Source organism: Pseudophryne corroboree, chromosome 10 (genome assembly GCF_028390025.1).
Source record: "Pseudophryne corroboree isolate aPseCor3 chromosome 10, aPseCor3.hap2, whole genome shotgun sequence".
NCBI classification, from domain to species: domain Eukaryota; kingdom Metazoa; phylum Chordata; class Amphibia; order Anura; family Myobatrachidae; genus Pseudophryne; species Pseudophryne corroboree.
The window spans coordinates 300465910-300489603 of record NC_086453.1 but is presented as its reverse complement, the minus strand read 5'-3'; the positions used below and the strand labels follow the sequence as shown (position 1 = coordinate 300489603).

Here is a 23694-nt window from a genome sequence, read left to right as displayed (position 1 = left end):
GGACATTCTATATTAACCAAACTTTCAGAATCTATCAAAGGGACCATGGTCTACAAACTACATTAATTGTGAAAATATGTAACGAATGAGTCGCACGCCACGGTTACATAAACTCTACCGTAAATACGCATACCGTGCGTCCGCGGGTGCACGCTATTGCGGGTATGCGCCTTCACGGGAGAGCGTACGCATGCGCAGCGCAGACCAGCGTGAGGTGCAAATATGGCAGAGTGTATGGGGATATTTTTCTGACTTTGACAGGGCGAATGTACGAAAAAAAACTGTAAAAAAATACCGCAGTGTGCCCTGTGATCAGCGGCGTAACTAGGGCCCCGCAGCCACTGCGATCGCTTGGAGGCGCAGGGCTGCGGGGGCACCGCCGCCACTGATTGTTTTGGGAAGGACACGGAGGGCACAGTGCGCGCCTCTCCTGTCCCTCCTGGATCTCTGGCGGCAGCGGCGTGTCTGTTAAATGAAGTGCCAGTTCGTGAGCTCTGATTGGCTCACGAACCGGCACTTCATTTGACAGACACGCCGCTGGAGACACAGGAGGGATACACAGGAGAGGCGCGCACTGTGCCCTCCGGCTCCTTCCGAAAACACACAGGAGCGGGGGAGCCCGGGGAAGGGGGGTGTACCTGGCACAGGGGGGGGGGCATATTTGGTACTGAGGGGGTATATGTGTACCTGGCACTGGGGGGGGCATATTTGGCACTGGGGGGGGGGCATGTTTGGCACTGGGGGTATATGTGTACCTGGCACTGGGGGGGTATATCTGTACCTGGCACTGGGGGGGGGGCATGTTTGGCACTTGGGGTATATGTGTACCTGGCACTGGGGGGGGGGCATATTTGGCACTGAGGGTATATGTGTAGCTGGCACCTGGGGGAGCATATTTGGCACTGGGGGTATATGTGTACCTGGCACTGGAGGGGGGGCATATTTGGCACTGGGGGTATATGTGTACCTGGCACTGGGGGTATGTGTGTAGCTGGCACTTGGGGGGGGGGGGGCATATGGGGCACTGGGGGCATATGTGTATCTGGCACTGTGGGGGAATATCTGGCACTGGGGGCATATGTGGCACTGGGAGCACAGCCATAGCAACAACCATTACCCCCTGGTTACAAGCACAACACCCAGCTCATTAAATCCCTGGCAACAAGCATTACCTCCTAGCAACGAGCATGACACCCAGTGCATGAGACCCATGACAATGAATTTTACCCCCTGGCAACAAGCTTGAAACCCAGCACATGATACCTCTGGCAACAAGCATAACACCTACCGCATGCAACCCCTGGCAATGAGCATGACACCCTCAGCATGAAAACCCCTGGCACGGTGCATGGAACCAAGAGCATGAAACCCCTAGCAACGAGCAGGTAATTTAAAAGTAATTAGACGCCTTACTGTAGGACTTAATGTGTAATGGGCATTGCGGTGTGTGGCATAATGTGTAACGTACATTGCTGTGTGTGTCATAATGTGTCACAGGCATTACGGTGTGTGGTATACTATATGACAGGCATTGTGGTATGTGGTATAACGTCTCAGGGGCATTGCAGTGTGTGGCATAATATATGATGGGCATTGCGGTGTGTGGCATAGGGTATAACGGGCATTGCGGTATGTGTCACAGGCATTACAGTGTGTGGTATACTATATCACAGGCATTGTGGTATGTGGTATAATATCTCAGGGTCATTGCAGTGTGTGGCATAATGTATCACGGACATTGCGGTGTGTGTCATAATGTGTCACAGGCATTGTGGCGTGTGTCATAATGTGTCACAGGCATTGTATGTGCTATAATGTATCAGGGGCATTGCAGTGTGTAACATAATGTATAACGGGCATTGCGTGTCATAATGTGTCGCAGGCATTACGGTGTGTGGCATAATGTGTCGGGGGCATTATGGTGTGTGGCATATTGTGTCATGGGCATTATTGTGTGTGGCATAATGTCTAAGGGCCATTACAGTATGTGGCATAATGTATAATGGGAATTACTATAAGGAGGAAAAATGACAAATAATGTAAGGGGCATGAATCAGGATTATTTTTCTTTCCTGTGGTGGCCAACGTCTGGGCGTGCAGGTTGCAAAACTGGGGTATAAGGTAGCCTTTTCCTGCAACGTCACGTCCCTTTATGCAAAGCCACGCCCATTTCAGCAAGGCCACGCCGCTTCAGGCGCACGCAGATTCATCGCTTCACTAGTGGCAATTAGGGGGGGGGGGGGGGGGGCACCAGAGAATGTTTTGGCTTGGGGGAGAAAAAATTCTAGTTACGCCACTGCCTGTGATAATCTCGCCACCTTAGGCTGGCAAGATCACAGGGAAGCACTGCGTTCTGCACCGTTTTGCCCAGCTTTCTCTGCCCCTGGCAGAAAAAGGTGTGCAGGACCCGGCTCCAGTGATCAGCTATGTGTCCCCGATAGACACACAAGCTGATCAAAGCTGCTCCCGTGAGCGCTGCCAGGCGCCGGGTCCCCCATATGCTGCGCTGTGACCATGGAGCAGTAAAGTGATGCTGCAAAATGGCAGCTCACTTTACAGCACTGCGGGGCACAGTGCAGAAGAAGGGCCCAGCAGTGCTCACCGGGGCAGCGGACACTGGCTCCTGGGACTGGTAAGTATGAACCCGGTGGCGGGGGTGCCTTATCCGGCACGGGGTAGTGGCGACCAGGCTGGAGTGAGGGCGGGGACCCGGCGGTGGTTGAGACGAGCGGCGGCGCATGCACAGCAGGCCATCTGTGTTTTTTATGAAAAATACCCAGATGATGCTGCGAAGAGGTATCGCAGGGACAGAGCTTGACCGCAAGCTCTGTCCGTGCATGTGATAATTGATACATCCATGCGATGTACTCAATTATCGCAGTGCGAGTTTGGTCAAGTTTATCACCTGTCATCCGCATCATCAGATGTGGATGGGGATAAATAGACCTCTATGTCTGTACGTTTCACAAGAGTCTGAAGGCCCATACACACTGGGCGATTTTGAGCTGAAAGCAGCTCACTTTTGGTGTGTTGAGCTGCTTTCAGCTCAAAGCCGCCCAGTGTGTATGCCCAAATGATGAGCGGTTAGCGCTGATGCGTGCTCCAGCTTCATCGCTGGCGGCCGCGTTCATCTGCTGGTATTACCAGTAGATGAACGGTGCGGTGAGCGGCTTTCCATAGCGTCCTGCTATGGAAAGCCGCTGACATCGCTGGGCAGGGGGGAAAAGCGCTCAGTGTGTATGCACCTTAAAAGCAGCTTTATACATAACCTTGTGACAACTTTAAAAGACACAGTCGAAGTCTGACTGTGAATGATTTACAGCAGACATCTCTTTAATGAAAATACAGTTTATCAGAAGTCTGGAAGCCAAAAGCCTCTTCTTCACAACAGGTTGCTCTCAGACGCAGCTGTAGATGTCATAATTAGGAGAGTGCAGCAACCTTCTCATAGCTGCCAATGTTCCGTGTAGAAGATCTCACTGTTCTGTAGCTGTGAAATAAGAAAAGGTTAAAAGTCTTTAAATAATAATTGTCTTCCAGCTATAAGGAAGAGATGGCAAAAAACAGGGGGCAATTTATCAAAGCTTGGAGAAAGATAGAGTGGAGAGGGATAAAATACCAACCAGATAATAACTGTCATTTTTCAAACACAGACTGTAACATGGCAGTTAGGAGCTGATTGGTTGGTACTTTATCTCTCTCCACTTTCTCTCTCCACAAACTTTGATAAATGTCTCCCATGAGTCAGTGGCGGAACTAGCGAGATGTGTTGTCCATAGCAACCAGATTCTAGCTATCATTTTCTGAGTGGAGGTGTTGTCCACTTAAAAAATGATAATGTATCTGATTGGTTGCTGTCAGCAACAGCTCCACTTTCCCGTTTTCAGCGGTTTTAATAAATCTGCCTGTTAAAATCAAATTGGGAGATGTACTAATCCTTGGAGAGAGATAAAGTAGCAGCCAATCAACTCCTAAGTGACATGTTACAGGCTGTGTATGAAAAATAACAGTTAGGAGCTGACTGGTTGGTCCTTTATCACTCTCCACTTTATCACTCTCCAAGGATTACTACATCTGCCCCAAAGGGTTACACCATGCATAACCTGCCACCGTTTTGCTATTAAGGCATGCTAAACCTGAGGCAGGGCATGCTGGGATGTGTAGTTTCACAGCAGCTGGAGGGCCACAGGTTGAAGACCCATGGGTTACACAATCAGGGTGGTACTTGGAGTTTTTTTCGGACTTTTTAAAGATGTAAACTCAAAAATGCTGCTGTTTAGGTTGCAATGCAGCTTATTAATATTTTTTTGTTTTTGTTTGTTTTTTTACCCTGTACTAGGGATGGCCATCGACCATCGATGATTCCAAATCATCGATGGGTTTTGACCAGTATCTGATACTTTCACCATCGATGGCGGATCATCAGATAGTGTTCCGCCATCGATGGTGGGGTGTAGGTCCAATGGCGATGGATTTTTACTGTGCACTGCACTGTGCCTGGAGTCGGGGTAGATACGTGCTGCATTGGTTAGACGGACCTCACCTCCTTGCTCCTGCCCACAACACTCATTACTGTTTAGTGCTGCCGGGCAGCGCCACTGCGTATCGACATGTCAGAGACACACTAAGCAGACCATCTTCTAGTTCCTGCTCACCACTGTACGGTGATGAATCCTTCCTAGTCACTTGAGTTGATAAAGTAACGGCGGGGAAGGGAAGGTAGAGTGGCTGCATAGTCACTCATATACCCCTTTCACATCACAAACGCAGGTCAGATCCGGGATTTGAACAATGCTCCGACAATACTGCCCTGGGTTATTCACGGGTTATGGCAGTGTTGGTGCCTTTTTGCTCAACTCGGATCACCCATGTTAAAACCAGTGTGATGTCATTTTTAAAGGACTTGATTGGTTCCCAGTTTTTGCCCATTCAACTTCTGTGCCCATGTTCAACTGATTGTTAGAGATGAGCGGGTTCGGTTCCTCGGAATCCGAACCCGCCCGAACTTCATGTTTTTTTTCACGGGTCCGAGCGACTCGGATCTTCCCGCCTTGCTCGGTTAACCCGAGCGCGCCCGAACGTCATCATGACGCTGTCGGATTCTCGCGAGACTCGGATTCTATATAAGGAGCCGCGCGTCGCCGCCATTTTCACACGTGCATTGAGATTGATAGGGAGAGGACGTGGCTGGCGTCCTCTCCATTTAGATTAGAAGAGAGAGAGTGAGATTGATTTGAGACAGAGACACTTGATTTACTGGAGCTTAGGAGTACTGTAGAGAGTGCAGAGTTTAGTAGTGACTGACCACAGTGACCACCAGACAGTGCAGTTTTATTTAATATAATCCGTTCTCTGCCTGAAAAAAACGATACACAGTGACTCAGTCACATACCATATCTGTGTGCACTGCTCAGCCCAGTGTGCTGCATCATCTATGTATATATCTGACTGTGCTCACACAGCTTATAATTGTGGGGGAGACTGGGGAGCAGTGCCAGTTATAGGTTATAGCAGGAGCCAGGAGTACACAGGGCCGGCGCCACCACTAGGCAGCTTTAGGCAGCTGCCTATGGGCGCAGACCACTGGAGGGCGGCAGCTCATGCTGCCGATGAATGCTTGGCTTCTTGTCATGTGGAGCGTTACCGTGTAGAGGAGCAGGAGACTGTTGCTACAACAACTCTGTAACCATAGCCGGCAGCATTCATGATATGCAATCGCGGGGTCAGGGCGGGGGGGAGGTGTAAAGCGCAGGGTGAGATCGCGGACGTCTGTGGAGAAGACAGTTAGAACAACTGTAACCTGCTTACTCTAAGTGCATAGAGTATTGAAGCCGCTGCCGTAACAGATAGGCGGCCGCGACATCCCTGCTGCACTGTCAGTGTGAATGTAACCCATTGGCAGCGGCTTCAATACTCTATGCACTTAGAGTAAGCAGGTTACAGTTGTTCTAACTGTCTTCTCCACAGACGTCCGCGATCTCACCCTGGGCCAGATGTACTAAGCTTGAAAAGTGATAAATATCACTGTGATAAAGTACCAGCCAATCGGCTCCTAACTGTCATTTTTCAAACACAGCCTGTGACATGGCAGTTAGGAGCCGATTGGCTGGTCATTTATCACAGTGATATTTATCACTTTTCAGGCTTAGTACATCTCCCCCCCTGCGCTTTACACCTCCCCCCTGCCCTGACCCGAAGATTGCATATCATGAATATTACAGCCCAGCCCCCCTCCCTCCTCTCCCTCCCTCCTCCTCCTAGAATTCCCCCCCCCCGGCACATGCAGGGACCTCCGCTGATGGGACAAGTTTGGGGGTTTTTGGTGGACGAAGGCAGCTTTACACAGTCACACTGAGAGTGACTGCCGCTGCCAGGATCAAAGTTGCAGCGTGTGCAATGTATAGAGGGCGGAGGGGAGCTGCAGCAGGAACTCAGCAGAGGCGGGAACAGCGGGCAGTCGGCAACGGCGGACACTTGGCACCCAGAAATGTTGGTAGCAGCAGGAACTCGGCAGCGACAGATAGGCAGGTACACGGCTGCACTGAGCTCCAGGAAGAGGCAGCTAGTCTGCCCTGGTATGCAGCATAAGTTTGTCAGAAGGACTCCAAGCTCCTCCAAATGTTTAAGTGTGACCTTACTTTATGTGTATGTATTTATATGCGAGTGTGTGTGTGTATGGTGTGTTTATGTATAGAAATATACAGTAAGTATGTGTGTAATATATATATATATATATATATATATATATATATTTATTACACACATACTCTTATAGAAAATGATACAGCCACTGTTTTTCTGTTTTTTTTTTTTTTTTTTTAACACCCATGGAGTGTCATCTGGTTGCTGAATTGCATTGAATGCGGGAGGGAGGGGGGTGCAGTCTTATGTATATCAGAGCCGTAACTAGGTGTGTGCCAATGGTGCCTTGCCCACAAATGCACTGAGGGCACACCATCGGGCATCACACCTGCTAGCTTCGAGCCCAGACTGCTGAAGGCGGCGCCACCTGTGTCCCGCTGACGGCGGAGCCGCCCATGTCCCTCTGAAGCCGCCGCCCACCGCCTAGACACAACCATGTCCCGCTGAAGCCACCGCCACCCGCCCACCTGTGTTCCACAACTTCCTCTGAACTTGAAGCCGCGGCTTCAAGTTCAGAGGAAGTTTTCAAGCCGCTTCAGCGTCTGTGCGACAGGCAGCCTTCTCAATGGCCCAGCGGCAGCCCGGCCCCCCTCCCCTGAAATTCAGAAGCCGCTGCCGCCCACAAGACTCCTGCTGCTGAAGCCGCCACCCGCCCGCCTGTGTCCCAGTAAAGCCGCCGCCGCCCACCCACAACAGCACGTAAGTGACTACACTACACTACACTACACTATGCTACATTATATTACACTACACTACACTACACCACAGTACACTTCACAACACTACACTACACTAGGACGGGAGGGGGGGTGTAAGGGTGAATCTGCCTGCCATACTGTGTTAAACGGGGACTCTGCCTGCCATAATGTGTAAAAGGGGATGCTGTCTGCCGTAACATGTAAAAGGTGGACGCTGTCTGCCGTAAAGTGTAAAAAAGGTGACGCTCTCTGCCGTAATTTGTAAAACAGGAGGTGCTGTCTGCCGTAACGTGTAAAAGGGGGACTCTGTCTGCCACAATGTGTAAACAGGGGACGCTGTCTGCCGTAATGTGTAAAAAAGGGGACGCTGTCTGCCGTAATGTGTAAAAAGAGGACGCTGTCCGCCGTAATGTGTAAAAAGGGGACGCTGTCTGCCATAAGGTGTAAAAGGGGCTCTACCTGGTGTAGTGGTGCTACTGTGCGGCGTAATTTGAATAATGGGGATTACTGTGCACCATTACATGAATTGGAATTATTTTGTGACCACACCCCTTTCCCGTAAAGCCACGCCCCTATATTTTTTTGCGTGCGCGTACGACGCGCACTGCCACCGGTTTTCGTTAAGGAAGGGGGGCACTGATGCCGTTTCTTGCACACAGTGCTAAAATGTCTAGTTACGGCACTGATGTGTGTGTGTGTGTATATATATATATATATATATATTCTTTAAATGTATAGCATTTATCTGGAAACCCCCTCTTAGAAATCCTGTGTTTGCCCCTGCGGACCCTCCCACCCTACCCTTCATGATCGCAACACATAGGGCGATTAAGGGGTCGGGTCCCTCCTACTGCATCACCAAATATAGCAGGATTAAGGACTGGGGGCTCATTGGGTAGGTGAGAGCTTCATTTAATATATAAAGACTGTGGGTGAGAGGGTTGGGAAATACTTAAGGTGTGGGGGGATTATTTAATCTATACAGCAAAGGGCGGGGGTGAGGGTGCATCTTTAAATATATAAGGGATGGAGGTGCTGGAAGGGGGAAAGAGATGACATTATTTATATATATATATATATATATATATATATATATATATATATATATATAAAATACACTAGTTACCAGGCCATCAAAATGACAGAACATTATAACAGTAATGTCAGAGCCAGTGGCTGTGCACACCTGGACGGAGCAACACTTGTACTGCTTGGTCGGGCGCCATATAGTGTCTGCCGGCACGAAAAAACACTGAAACCCCCCCCCCCCCCCCAAACAGGTGAGGAGCAGCGTTAGCCTTTTATTATAATATATATATATATATATATATATATATATATATACACACACACACACACACACACACACACACACACACACACACGGGATTAGAGAAACAGCAGGCACGGGATGTAGTTATGTGACCGGTCAAAACAGTTCCCCCTACATCCCGCCCCTTGAGAATCCCAACAGTCGGCATGCCGACTAGCAGGGACTATTCCCACTAGTGTAGATAGAACCTGTGGCGAGCACAACGAGCCCACAAGGGTCTTCTTGCGCTCACCTGCCGACATTTCGCTGCCGGTGTCCCGGCGGAGGTATGCTGACTTAAGTGCCCTGGGCCCCCCGAAGGCTTAATTCAGCCCTTGTCTAGCGGTTCTTGAGCACCCGGGGTAGAGCACCAGCAGCATTACAGCAGCAACCTGTCCTGAAGTTCCCACTAATAAGCCCTACACACTGGACGATTAGTGCGATTTGAACGATGATCGATATCATTCAAATTGGCTTGCATTGAAAAACTATTAAAAACCAACGATGAACGACTGCGGGGAGGCACATCTTTCATCGTCGGTGCCTCCATACTAAACGATATGAATGATATAGTGTTCTTATCTGAACAATATCGTTCTGAGATATCGACCAGTGTGTAGGGCCCATTAGAGTCAGCATGCTTGACGGGATGTACTAAAAGGAAAATGCAGTAAAAACCTGTTTTCTGTGTTCTACCGCATTTTCTGTATGTACAGTACTAAAACTCGGTGTGTGGTTGGGGGGGGGGGGGGGGGGGGCAGCAGGCTGAAGTTTTGCCTAGGGCGTTGAGAAACCTTGCACCGGCCCTGGGAGTACATATTATTAAAATTAAACAGTGCACACTTTTGCTGCAGGAGTGCCACTGCCAGTGTGACTGACCAGTGACCTGACCACACTGACCACCAGTATAGTTAGTAGTATACTATATTGTGATTGCCTGAAAAAGTTAAACACTCGTCGTGTGACTTGTGTGGTGTTTTTTTTTTAATTCTATAAAAAACTCATTCTGCTGACAGACAGTGTCCAGCAGGTCCGTCATTATATAATATATACCTGTCCGGCTGCAGTAGTGATATATATATATTTTTTATATCATTATTTATCATCCAGTCGCAGCAGACACAGTACGGTAGTTCACGGCTGTAGCTACCTCTGTGTCGGCACTCGGCAGTCCATCCATAATTGTATACCACCTACCCGTGTTTTTTTTTTCTTTCTTCTTTATACATACATACTACATCTCTTTATCAACCAGTCTATATTAGCAGCAGACACAGTACAGTAGTCCACGGCTGTAGCTACCTCTGTGTCGGCACTCGGCAGTCCATCCATAATTGTATACCACCTACCCGTGGTTTTTTTTTCTTTCTTCTTTATACATACACACTACATCTCTTTATCAACCAGTCTATATTAGCAGCAGACACAGTACAGTACGGTAGTCCACGGCTGTAGCTACCTCTGTGTCGGCACTCGGCAGTCCGTCCATAATTGTATACCACCTACCCGTGGTTTTTTTTTCTTTCTTCTTTATACATACATACTACATCTCTTTATCAACCAGTCTATATTAGCAGCAGACACAGTACAGTAGTCCACGGCTGTAGCTACCTCTGTGTCGGCACTCGGCAGTCCATCCATAATTGTATACCACCTACCCGTGGTTTTTTTTTCTTTCTTCTTTATACATACATACTACATCTCTTTATCAACCAGTCTATATTAGCAGCAGACACAGTACAGTACGGTAGTCCACGGCTGTAGCTACCTCTGTGTCGGCACTCGGCAGTCCGTCCATAATTGTATACCACCTACCCGTGGTTTTTTTTTCTTTCTTCTTTATACATACTACATCTCATTATCATCCAGTCTATATTAGCAGCAGACACAGTACAGTACGGTAGTCCACGGCTGTAGCTACCTCTGTGTCGGCACTCGGCAGTCCGTCCATAATTGTATACCACCTACCCGTGGTTTTTTTTTCTTTCTTCTTTATACATACTACATCTCATTATCAACCAGTCTATATTAGCAGCAGACACAGTACGGTAGTCCACGGCTGTAGCTACCTCTGTGTCGGCACTCGGCAGTCCGTCCATAATTGTATACCACCTACCCGTGGTTTTTTTTTTCTTTCTTCTTTATACATACTACATCTCATTATCAACCAGTCTATATTAGCAGCAGACACAGTACGGTAGTCCACGGCTGTAGCTACCTCTGTGTCGGCACTCGGCAGTCCATCCATAATTGTATACCACCTACCCGTGGTTTTTTTTTCTTTCTTCTTTATACATACATACTACATCTCATTATCATCCAGTCTATATTAGCAGCAGACACAGTACAGTACAATAGTCCACGGCTGTAGCTACCTCTGTGTCGGCACTCGGCAGTCCATCCATAATTGTATACTAGTATCCATCCATCTCCATTGTTTACCTGAGGTGCCTTTTAGTTGTGCCTATTAAAATATGGAGAACAAAAATGTTGAGGTTCCAAAATTAGGGAAAGATCAAGATCCACTTCCACCTCGTGCTGAAGCTGCTGCCACTAGTCATGGCCGAGACGATGAAATGCCAGCAACGTCGTCTGCCAAGGCCGATGCCCAATGTCATAGTACAGAGCATGTCAAATCCAAAACACCAAATATCAGTAAAAAAAGGACTCCAAAACCTAAAATAAAATTGTCGGAGGAGAAGCGTAAACTTGCCAATATGCCATTTACCACACGGAGTGGCAAGGAACGGCTGAGGCCCTGGCCTATGTTCATGGCTAGTGGTTCAGCTTCACATGAGGATGGAAGCACTCAGCCTCTCGCTAGAAAACTGAAAAGACTCAAGCTGGCAAAAGCACCGCAAAGAACTGTGCGTTCTTCGAAATCCCAAATCCACAAGGAGAGTCCAATTGTGTCGGTTGCGATGCCTGACCTTCCCAACACTGGACGTGAAGAGCATGCGCCTTCCACCATTTGCACGCCCCCTGCAAGTGCTGGAAGGAGCACCCGCAGTCCAGTTCCTGATAGTCAGATTGAAGATGTCAGTGTTGAAGTACACCAGGATGAGGAGGATATGGGTGTTGCTGGCGCTGGGGAGGAAATTGACCAGGAGGATTCTGATGGTGAGGTGGTTTGTTTAAGTCAGGCACCCGGGGAGACACCTGTTGTCCGTGGGAGGAATATGGCCGTTGACATGCCTGGTGAAAATACCAAAAAAATCAGCTCTTCGGTGTGGAAGTATTTCACCAGAAATGCGGACAACATTTGTCAAGCCGTGTGTTCCCTTTGTCAAGCTGTAATAAGTAGGGGTAAGGACGTTAACCACCTCGGAACATCCTCCCTTATACGTCACCTGCAGCGCATTCATAATAAGTCAGTGACAAGTTCAAAAACTTGGGCGACAGCGGAAGCAGTCCACTGACCAGTAAATCCCTTCCTCTTGTAACCAAGCTCACGCAAACCACCCCACCAACTCCCTCAGTGTCAATTTCCTCCTTCCCCAGGAATGCCAATAGTCCTGCAGGCCATGTCACTGGCAATTCTGACGAGTCCTCTCCTGCCTGGGATTCCTCCGATGCATCCTTGCGTGTAACGCCTACTGCTGCTGGCGCTGCTGTTGTTGCTGCTGGGAGTCGATGGTCATCCCAGAGGGGAAGTCGTAAGCCCACTTGTACTACTTCCAGTAAGCAATTGACTGTCCAACAGTCCTTTGCGAGGAAGATGAAATATCACAGCAGTCATCCTGCTGCAAAGCGGATAACTGAGGCCTTGACAACTATGTTGGTGTTAGACGTGCGTCCGGTATCCGCCGTTAGTTCACAGGGAACTAGACAATTTATTGAGGCAGTGTGCCCCCGTTACCAAATACCATCTAGGTTCCACTTCTGTAGGCAGGCGATACCGAGAATGTACACGGACGTCAGAAAAAGACTCACCAGTGTCCTAAAAAATGCAGTTGTACCCAATGTCCACTTAACCACGGACATGTGGACAAGTGGAGCAGGGCAGGGTCAGGACTATATGACTGTGACAGCCCACTGGGTAGATGTATGGACTCCCGCCGCAAGAACAGCAGCGGCGGCACCAGTAGCAGCATCTCGCAAACGCCAACTCTTTCCTAGGCAGGCTACGCTTTGTATCACCGCTTTCCAGAATACGCACACAGCTAAAAACCTCTTACGGCAACTGAGGAAGATCATCGCAGAATGGCTTACCCCAATTGGACTCTCCTGTGGATTTGTGGCATCGGACAACGCCAGCAATATTGTGTGTGCATTAAATATGGGCAAATTCCAGCACGTCCCATGTTTTGCACATACCTTGAATTTGGTGGTGCAGAATTTTTTAAAAAACGACAGGGGCGTGCAAGAGATGCTGTCGGTGGCCAGAAGAATTGCGGGACACTTTCGGCGTACAGGCACCACGTACAGAAGACTGGAGCACCACCAAAAACTACTGAACCTGCCCTGCCATCATCTGAAGCAAGAAGTGGTAACGAGGTGGAATTCAACCCTCTATATGCTTCAGAGGTTGGAGGAGCAGCAAAAGGCCATTCAAGCCTATACAATTGAGCACGATATAGGAGGTGGAATGCACCTGTCTCAAGTGCAGTGGAGAATGATTTCAACGTTGTGCAAGGTTCTGATGCCCTTTGAACTTGCCACACGTGAAGTCAGTTCAGACACTGCCAGCCTGAGTCAGGTCATTCCCCTCATCAGGCTTTTGCAGAAGAAGCTGGAGACATTGAAGGAGGAGCTAACACGGAGCGATTCCGCTAGGCATGTGGGACTTGTGGATGGAGCCCTTAATTCGCTTAACAAGGATTCACGGGTGGTCAATCTGTTGAAATCAGAGCACTACATTTTGGCCACCGTGCTCGATCCTAGATTTAAAACCTACCTTGGATCTCTCTTTCCGGCAGACACAAGTCTGCTGGGGTTGAAAGACCTGCTGGTGAGAAAATTGTCAAGTCAAGCGGAACGCGACCTGTCAACATCTCCTCCTTCACATTCTCCCGCAACTGGGGGTGCGAGGAAAAGGCTCAGAATTCCGAGCCCACCCGCTGGCGGTGATGCAGGGCAGTCTGGAGCGACTGCTGATGCTGACATCTGGTCCGGACTGAAGGACCTGACAACGATTACGGACATGTCGTCTACTGTCACTGCATATGATTCTCTCAACATTGAAAGAATGGTGGAGGATTATATGAGTGACCGCATCCAAGTAGGCACGTCACACAGTCCGTACTTATACTGGCAGGAAAAAGAGGCAATTTGGAGGCCCTTGCACAAACTGGCTTTATTCTACCTAAGTTGCCCTCCCACAAGTGTGTACTCCGAAAGAGTGTTTAGTGCCGCCGCTCACCTTGTCAGCAATCGGCGTACGAGGTTACATCCAGAAAATGTGGAGAAGATGATGTTCATTAAAATGAATTATAATCAATTCCTCCGCGGAGACATTGACCAGCAGCAATTGCCTCCACAAAGTACACAGGGAGCTGAGATGGTGGATTCCAGTGGGGACGAATTGATAATCTGTGAGGAGGGGGATGTACACGGTGATATATCGGAGGATGATGATGAGGTGGACATCTTGCCTCTGTAGAGCCAGTTTGTGCAAGGAGAGATTAATTGCTTCTTTTTTGGGGGGGGTCCAAACCAACCCGTCATATCAGTCACAGTCGTGTGGCAGACCCTGTCACTGAAATGATGGGTTGGTTAAAGTGTGCATGTCCTGTTTATACAACATAAGGGTGGGTGGGAGGGCCCAAGGACAATTCCATCTTGCACCTCTTTTTTCTTTTATTTTTCTTTGCGTCATGTGCTGTTTGGGGAGGGTTTTTTGGAAGGGCCATCCTGCGTGACACTGCAGTGCCACTCCTAGATGGGCCCGGTGTTTGTGTCGGCCACTAGGGTCGCTTATCTTACTCACACAGTCAGCTACCTCATTGCGCCTCTTTTTTTCTTTGCGTCATGTGCTGTTTGGGGAGGGTTTTTTGGAAGGGACATCCTGCGTGACACTGCAGTGCCACTCCTAGATGGGCCCGGTGTTTGTGTCGGCCACTAGGGTCGCTTATCTTACTCACACAGTCAGCTACCTCATTGCGCCTCTTTTTTTCTTTGCGTCATGTGCTGTTTGGGGAGGGCTTTTTGGAAGGGACATCCTGCGTGACACTGCAGTGCCACTCCTAGATGGGCCCGGTGTTTGTGTCGGCCACTAGGGTCGCTTATCTTACTCACACAGCGACCTCGGTGCAAATTTTAGGACTAAAAATAATATTGTGAGGTGTGAGGTATTCAGAATAGACTGAAAATGAGTGTAAATTATGGTTTTTGAGGTTAATAATACTTTGGGATCAAAATGACCCCCAAATTCTATGATTTAAGCTGTTTTTTAGGGTTTTTTGACAAAAACACCCGAATCCAAAACACACCCGAATCCGACAAAAAAAATTCGGTGAGGTTTTGCCAAAACGCGGTCGAACCCAAAACACGGCCGCGGAACCGAACCCAAAACCAAAACACAAAACCCGAAAAATTTCCGGCGCTCATCTCTACTGATTGTGTGCTACACTTTTTGTTGGTTGAAAAATTACACTTCAGTAGGTTTACAAAACAAACAGGTGTGACACCTTTATACGTTATACAAAACAAGAACTGTACATACAAAATAACAATATTATGTTAATACATAGCATATTATAAATGTTTTAATGTTTTTCTAAAATAGAATAATAACAACAACAGCAACAACAAGTCTGCAAATACTCTGGTAATAAATTAAAAGCCAAGGAGATTAAGGTAAATTTTTATACACCGGAGCATTAGGGTCCACCGGCCTCTGTGGGGGGTGGTTGGGGATGAGTATACTCATATGGTGCTTGGTACACCGGTGCATTAGGGTCCACCGGCCTCTGTGTAGGGGGTGGTTGGGGATGAGTATACTCATACGGTGCTTGGTACACCGGTGCATTAGGGTCCAGGGCCGGTGCAAGGTTTCTCGGCACCCTAGGCAAAATTTCTGCCTACTTCCCCTTCCCCCTACCCGCCCTTCAGGTGAAAGGCATGCTGCTGCTCTCCCCCACCCCCAGTCTGTTGCATGGCTGCTCTCTTCTCCCCATCTCCCCAGTCTGTATGGGTGCCTGCTACTCTCACCCCCCCTACACTCTGTTAAATGTCTGCTGTTCTATCTCCCCCACCATCTGTGTGCATGCCCCCCCCCCCCCCCAGACTGCTGCTCTCCCCCTCTTTCCTTATCAAATGCAGAAAGTGCGCTGTACAGCCACCTTACCTGCAAGCTGCGATGCAGAGTGGTCTGTGAAAGAGCCTGGAATGAAGAGCAGCACCACATGTCAACCCCAGCCAGGACATCAGGAGCTGTGAAAGTTACTGCCTGTGCCAGGTGAAGACAGAGCTGGAGGCTGCAATACGGAGGCTTGGCAGTTGTGGCTACTGTAAGATATGAGTGCCGGGGGGATTGTGGCGGCTGTGAGAGGTACGACCACGCTACTTTTTCCAGGCAGCTTTAGCAGGCCGCCCCCTCAGGTTCCGGCGCCCCTAGGCAGCTGCCTAAAGCTGCCTAGTGGAAGCTCCGGCCCTGGGTCCACCGGCCTCTGTGTGTGGGGGGTGGTTGGGGATGAGTATACTCATACGGTGCTTGGCACACCGGTGCATTAGGGTCCACCGGCCTCTGTGTAGGGGGTGGTTGGTGATGAGTATACTCATACGGTGCTTGGTACACCACTGCATTAGGATCCACAGGCCTCTGTGTAGGGGGTGGTTGGTGATGAGTATACTCATACGGTGCTTGGTACACCACTGCATTAGGATCCACAGGCCTCTGTGTAGGGGGTGGTTGGTGATGAGTATACTCATACGGTGCTTGGTACACCACTGCATTAGGGTCCACCGGCCTCTGTGTAGGGGGTGGTTGGGGATGAGTATACTCATATGGTGCTTGGTACACCAGTGCATTAGGATCCACATGCCTCTGTGTAGGGGGTGGTTGGTGATGAGTATACTCATACGGTGCTTGGTACACCACTGCATTAGGGTCCACCGGCCTCTGTGTAGGGGGTGGTTGGGGATGAGTATACTCATACAGTGCTTGGTACACCAGTGCATTAGGATCCACAGGCCTCTGTGTGGGGGGTGGTTGGTGATGAGTATACTCATACGGTGCTTGGTACACCAGTGCATTAGGATCCACAGGCCTCTGTGTGGGGGGTGGTTGGGGATGAGTATACTCATATGGTGCTTGGTACACCAGTGCATTAGGATCCACAGGCCTCTGTGTAGGGGGTGGTTGGTGATGAGTATACTCATACGGTGCTTGGTACACCAGTGCATTAGGATCCACAGGCCTCTGTGTGGGGGGTGGTTGGGGATGATTATACTCATATGGTGCTTGGTACACCTGCGCAATAGAATAAACCGGCCTCTGTGTAGGGGGTGGTTGGGGATGAGTATACTCATACGGTGCTTGGTACACCGGTGCATTAGCATCTACCGGCCTCTGTGTAGGGGGTGGTTGGGGATGAGTATACTCATATGGTGCTGGGTACGGTGCAGGATTGAAATGGGGATATGAGTGACTGTATTGGGGAGGCATATTATGTGGGTGCCCTAAGCGTTGACTTTGGCTACCAAACACAGATGTGAGAAACTCCTGTTTCTCCCTCTGTAGCTCACGAATATGATCCATAAAATTTTTCTGCATGGTTTGTTCCACTGCCAGGAAACGGTCCTTGCGAGCATCTTCCCTGGCTGCCATGGCTACGTCCATTTGCTACAGATTATCCAGCAGAACAGTCGTCATGGCTTTGGCTGCCTGTTCTGTCTTGTTAGACCTCCTCCTGCGTGGCGTTCCAGTATATACTGTGGGTGCAAGAGATCAAAAATTTCTTAACAAATGTGAATTGCAGTGAGGCTATAGAAAACTGCAGTGATGATAGCAAGCGTGTTTGTGGTCTCCTCCCACCTATACACTGCATACACTGCAACATTTATCATTTTTAATACTATTTTAGTTGTAATTCATCTCCAATTACTTTTTAATATTTTACTATTTGGCCACTTACTACACGTTTTCTCTGGCATATACATCGGAATCAGGTGACAAGTAGCCAAATAATAAAACAAGTGTATGTCCAGATTTTGGTGAAAATATATAATCGTTAACTTACATGGTCCTCGTAAAGGCTGTTGATGTTGGAGTTGTTGTGGCCACACTAGGTCCAGGTTGGATATTATCATCCACCTGTGTTGTAGGCAGCACACCGTTTTCTCCCATCAGCAGTGGATCTTCCGCCATGGGTGTTGGCTCATCCACAAGCAATGCAGGTGACGGTGGCGGTGGCGGAGATGACCGTGCCTCTGGGGTCACTACTGGACTGAGGGGTTCTGCAGTACAGGCATGGCTAGTTTCAGCGGCAGCCAGACTGGATGACAATGTCACAGGGTTGCTTAATGCGCTATGGGCAAATGCATGGGCACACAACTCAAAGTACTGCCAATCCATGCGGGTAGGACCACTGCGGTTCCTATTGTGGTCATTAACCTTGTGAAACGGTTTCTTGAGTGCCTTCAATTTATTGGCCACCTAATAAAGCCTGATGCCGCAAGCATTTTAGTGATGCTGCAATATGTTATCGCATCCCTGACTGTACCCGTTATCTGCCGATGTATTTCTTCCTCACCCCTGATCCGGGATCCGGTCTGAAGATCGACAGTGTCTAGGTCGACAATGTTTAGGTCGACCACTATAGGTCGACAGTCACTAGGTCGACATGGATGGAAGGTCGACAGGGTTTCTAGGTCGACATGTGCTAGGTCGACAGGTCTAAAGGTCAACATGAGTTTTTCACATTTTTTTGGGGGGGGGATTTTTTCATACTTAACGATCCACGTGGACTACGATTGGAACGGTAAAGTGTGCCGAGCGAAGCGGTAGCGGAGCGAAGGCACCATGCCCGAAGCATGGCGAGCGAAGCGGTGCACTAATTTGGGATCCCGGTCACTCTACGAAGAAAACGACACAAAAAAATAAATTCCTCATGTCGACCTTTAGACCTGTCGACCTAGCACATGTCCACCTAGAAACCCTGTCGACCTTCCATCCATGTCGACCTAGTGACTGTCGACCTATAGTGGTCGACCTAAACATTGTCGACCTAGATACTGTCGATAAAATGAACCACACCCCCCTGATCCGCAGCAACTCCCTGACTTCATCATCACCACAGTTTGCCATGGTTAATGAGGTCCAAAGGAGTGCAGAACTGGTCCAAAGAAGTGCTGAACTGGTCCACAGAAGTGCTGAACTGGTCCAAAGGAGTGCAGAACTGGTCCATAGGAGTGCAGAACTGGTCCAAAGAAGTGCTGAACTGGTCCACAGAAGTGCTGAACTGGTCCAAAGGAGTGCAGAACTGGTCCATAGGAGTGCAGAACTGGTCCAAAGAAGTGCTGAACTGGTCCAAAGGAGTGCAGAACTGGTCCATAGGAGTGCAGAACTGGTCCAAAGAAGTGCTGAACTGGTCCACAGTTGCTGAACTGGTCCAAAGGAGTGCAGAACTGGTCCAAAGGAGTGCAGAACTGGTCCATAGGAGTGCAGAACTGGTCCAAAGAAGTGCTGAACTGGTCCACAGAAGTGCAGAACTGGTCCCAAGGAGTGCAGAACTGGTCCATAGGAGTGCAGAGCTGTGAAGATTGCTTTAAGACACGTGTGCTCGCAGTGCAGTACTGTAAACAAACCTCAGCTGACTAGAAACAGCCAATCAGCGCTATTGCTTCATGGGTGGGCAGAATATCCCAGGACTGTACCATTTTAGTGCACAACAATCCGGGTCCGACACGTGTTCAACCCTTCTTTTAACCCGGTAAGAAATACCGGGTTGGACATCCCGGGATATTCAGACTGGCGCTTTCACACCGCACCTCGACTCGGCAGCAACCCGGTAAAAAGCAGCCGGGTTATTTTGGCGATGTGAAAGGAGTACTCAGTCAGCACTCACCAGCCCCGCCCCTGTCCCCCTCTCCCCGCCCACTGTGTCTATCACTCAGTGTGAGACTGTGTGCAGCGAGCTGCCGGGGGAGCTACACCACGCATGGTAATTATTGCTCACAGAGACGTTCTCCAGCAAAGCCTCTTCTGCGTATGCGAGGCTATTCAATACCAGAAACCATTGATGGTAGATGATATCGTATTTTATAACCATCCATGGTTCTAGATAATTGTGCCATCGATGGCAACCATCGATGGGGTATGTACCAACGGCCATCCCTACCCTGTACCCTGGAGACAATACGGGTCCCATAGCAGCAGCATCCCCTGCACCCACGGTAGTTACGCCACTGCTTGTTATTCTTTCTCCAAGATTCTTGAAGATAGACTCCCACAATCTATAGAGGCAATTCAATTCTGTGCGATGGCAGAGACGTGCCATTCCGTTGCCAGCAACATCGCAAGGTTCATGCTCAATTAGGACAAAATCCCAGTATGATTTTCTTGTCCAGTAGGTAAAATGTTGTAAGAGATCTGTCTGGAAATAGGGACATGAGTAATGAAGAGAGTGAGACCCTCAGTGTATTCTGGGTTAGTAGATTGTCAGTGGAAGATATGTGATCTTGGCAGAGTATTGTCACCATAGATATTGGCTGTAGGACACTGCCATGCGTCACGCCCCAGGGAAAGACGATTATACATTTCTATCATTCCTCTCTACTCCAGCTAGTAAGAGCAGGGACAGAAAGAGGAAGGGGCACTGGAACTACCCACACAAGCTCCTCACACATCCTAAGAGGTGAGAAAAGCTTTCTGATGATAGATACTGGTACAAATATAGCTCTTTCCCTAAATATCGCTCTTTGCACCTAAATCCTTGTTTTGCTTTCACACTGTTACAAAATGCGTTTCTAACTTGTATTTGTTTTGTACTTGTATTATATGTTATACACTGGCTCTATTGGTAGCATAGACACTTTGGAAGCTAGAGGCTCTTCTGACATAATTTTGGAAATTTGCTTAGCATGGAAGGGTTAAACGTTTCAGCGGTTTGTCCATGTTACAGTTACATAAGATCACTGCTTGCCCTTGAAGCTCCCTTGCTAAAGTTGTATCTGCAAAGATGGAATACTATTTGGCTATCTCCACCACGCATTGTGGCTGGGGTGAGTGTTAAACTCACACTTTTCCAGGTCTGTTTATAAACTTGTATATAACTGGTCGTCGTATTCACATTGCAGAGTTACAGTAAATATGCTTCATCCTGATATTTTAGGCTCATGTGTAATGTTGTTATTATACTGTAGCTATTTGTGCTTGTTCACTTTTTGCTCTGATTTTACTATATAAGTAGCAAATTAAACATATTCAAAGCACACTTGCCTAGTTTTGACAAAGCATTTCAGGGAGATTGTGAAAGCAAAGGGGGGTACACATGGAGAGATCCGTGCTTAAAATCTAAGCAATCTGACTACATTGCTTAGAACTTAAGCACAGATCTGTCGTGTGTATGCCCCCCAGCGACAGCCGCATTGCTATCGCCGGTGCTAGATTGATCCTGCATGCAGGCTCAATCTAGCAGGTCACTCACTTCAACGCTGTGTGAAGTGAGCCCCCCCCCCCTCGCTCAGCACACATGGCACAGTGCTGAGCGTGGGGAGAGATGTATGCTGAGCGGCCTGTGATAGATCGCTCGGCACACATCTCTTTAGTGTGTAACCCCCTTTACACCTATAAGCGTGGACGTGTTCTGCTACATCTGAGAGGGGTGTCATAAATATGACTTACTTACAAATGTAAATGAGCCCCAAAGTTAGTAAGATCTACTTGTTGAAGAAAAGACACTGATATTTTCAGGATTTGTTTGTGTATTGTGTTTTACAAGAGGTTCCATATACTGTAAGTGGCCACGAGAAACCTTATTTAAAATGCATGTAGCCATAGGGATCATTGGGGGGGGGGGATGTATAAAAGTGCGCTGTGGTTTTTATAAGCCACAGCGCACGCTAAGCCTGCTTTTGGGGGAAGTACATAATCAGTAGCGGATCTAGCCACGGGCAAGCAGGACTTTTGCCTGGGGCGCCGCCTTTCGGAGGGCGCCGCACCAGGGCAAGATCCGCTGCTGCTGTGCCCCCCGCTGCCCGTTGCCCCCCGCTGCCGCTGTGAAGAGAAACTAGATGCGTACGCGTCTAGTTTCCCTTTGTGGAAAGGTTCTTTACTGTGCGGTGTGCGATGACGTCATCGCGCACCGCACATCATTTCAGTCTGTACAGGAGGCGTAAATGACCACGCCCCCTGTACGTAGCCACACCCCCTATTGTCGCCCGGGGCGCTCAGCGCCCAAGAACCGGCCCTGTACATAATGTAAGAACGACGTGTTAACGCCATGTGCTACGAGGGTCGCGCGCCCCCGCCGCTTACCGCTTCCCCGCTGTGGAGAATGAGAGCCGAAGGGCAGACGCAATGCCCCTGCTGCCACTTTTCACCTACTAAGGCCGCCGTTCCGGAACGCCTCCCCCGGGCAGGCGATGTGTGGATAAAGCATTCTTTCATGGAACGTTTTTTTTTTTTTTTTTTTGGGGGGGGGGGGGGGGTTATTGTAATTTTCACAATAAAACTTTATTGATTGTGTGCAAAACAGTATTTACCTCACAGCAGCGTTCATGTAATATGACTGCCTGGCTCTCCATGCGCTTCCAAACCCGCTACCAGTACTCGCCCCCCAATCGCCAGAGTCCCGCATGCGCCTCCTTCTCTCTGAGGCTGAGCTTAATCACACAGCTGGCGGGGCGCGCGGCCAGCCTAATCGCGCAAATGCCGGAGGCCGCCAGCGGTGCAAGCAGGAAGAGTGGAAGGTGTGCACATGGGCAGAAAGCCAGCAGCGGCGATACCAGCCTAGCCGATGTGGGAGAAAGCATATCACGGGACAGGTGAGATAACACTCTCTCACATCGGCAGTCATATAATACATTGTGGCGGCGGGAGGCGGCGTATCGCCACGATAATGTGGTGATACGCCCCCAGGCACATAACGTCCGTTAGGATCTTTTTCATACGTCTCCCACATAGGGGGTGATGTATGAAAAAACGTCCTAATGGACGTTATGTGTCCAGGGGCGTATCACCACATTATCATGGTGATACGCCCGCAGCCGCCGCCACAATGTATAATTAAGGCCCCCGCCGATGTGGGAGGGCGTTATCCTACCTGTCCCGCGGTAGCGCACCTCCCACATCGGCTCGCCCGGGTTCAGCGCCGCAGTCTGTGCGCATGCGCACTTCTCTCCTGTTTCCTGTCTGCGCCACAGGAGGCCCCCGGCGCATGCGCGGTGATGTTTGTGGACCAGCAGATTACTGGCCACGAACAGTAAAGTTTGTTGACAAAAAGAAAAAAAAACTCAGCGAGTGCACATTTGGCACTCATCGCCTGCCTGGGGGAGGCGTTACGCCCGGCGTCCACAAGAGACGAAAAGTGACAGCAGAGGCAATCATACATTGCCTCTGCTCTTTGTCTCCCGTTCACTACAGCGGGGTAGCGGTAAGTGGCGGGGGCGCGCGGCGGCCAGGCCATACGGCGTTAACACGCCGTTCATACATTAGGAGGAGGCGCTAAATGCAGGCTTAAGGTGCGCTGTGGTCAGCGGAAACCACAGCGCACTTTCATACATCTGCCCCATTGTGCCTTATAACCAATGCAGGGGAATGGTACTGATGGGGATCAGTACTAAATGCCACCGGCCGGAATCCCGGCGGTCGAAATACCGACGCCGGAATCTCGACCACACAATCCCGACAGGGGTGGCGAGCGGAACGCAGCCCCTTGCGGGCTCGCTTCGCTCGCCACGCTGCGGGCACGGTGCCTCGCTACGCTCGGCACACTATTATATTCTCCCTCTATGGGTGTCGTGGACACCAACGGAGGGAGAATATGTCGGGATTGTGGCGGTTGGGATTCCGGCGTCGGTATTTCGACCGCCGGGATTCCGGCCGGCGGCATCTTGACCGCATCCCCACTGATGATCCCATTTGAATGTATGTATCTC

General features: G+C 49.3%; 2 protein-coding genes across 2 annotated transcripts in view; one reads left to right on the top strand and one right to left on the bottom strand.

Moving 5' to 3' along the window:
- Positions 1–3423: 3423 nt before the first annotated feature.
- LOC134965322 (uncharacterized) lies at positions 3424–17422 on the bottom strand. The gene is made up of 2 exons (XM_063941795.1): positions 16302–17422; positions 3424–3490 (listed from the first exon to the last, which is right to left on the bottom strand). The coding sequence occupies exons 1-2, from the start codon at positions 17420–17422 to the stop codon at positions 3424–3426; spliced, it is 1188 nt and encodes a 395-aa protein (XP_063797865.1).
- A 2958-nt stretch (positions 17423–20380) lies between these two features.
- The window catches only part of RNF207 (ring finger protein 207), a 201278-nt gene continuing 197964 nt past the window's right edge, over positions 20381–23694 (top strand). The window contains exon 1 of the mRNA XM_063943427.1: positions 20381–20450. The gene's annotated coding sequence lies outside the window, so the exon portion shown is untranslated. The remainder of the gene's footprint in view (positions 20451–23694) is intronic.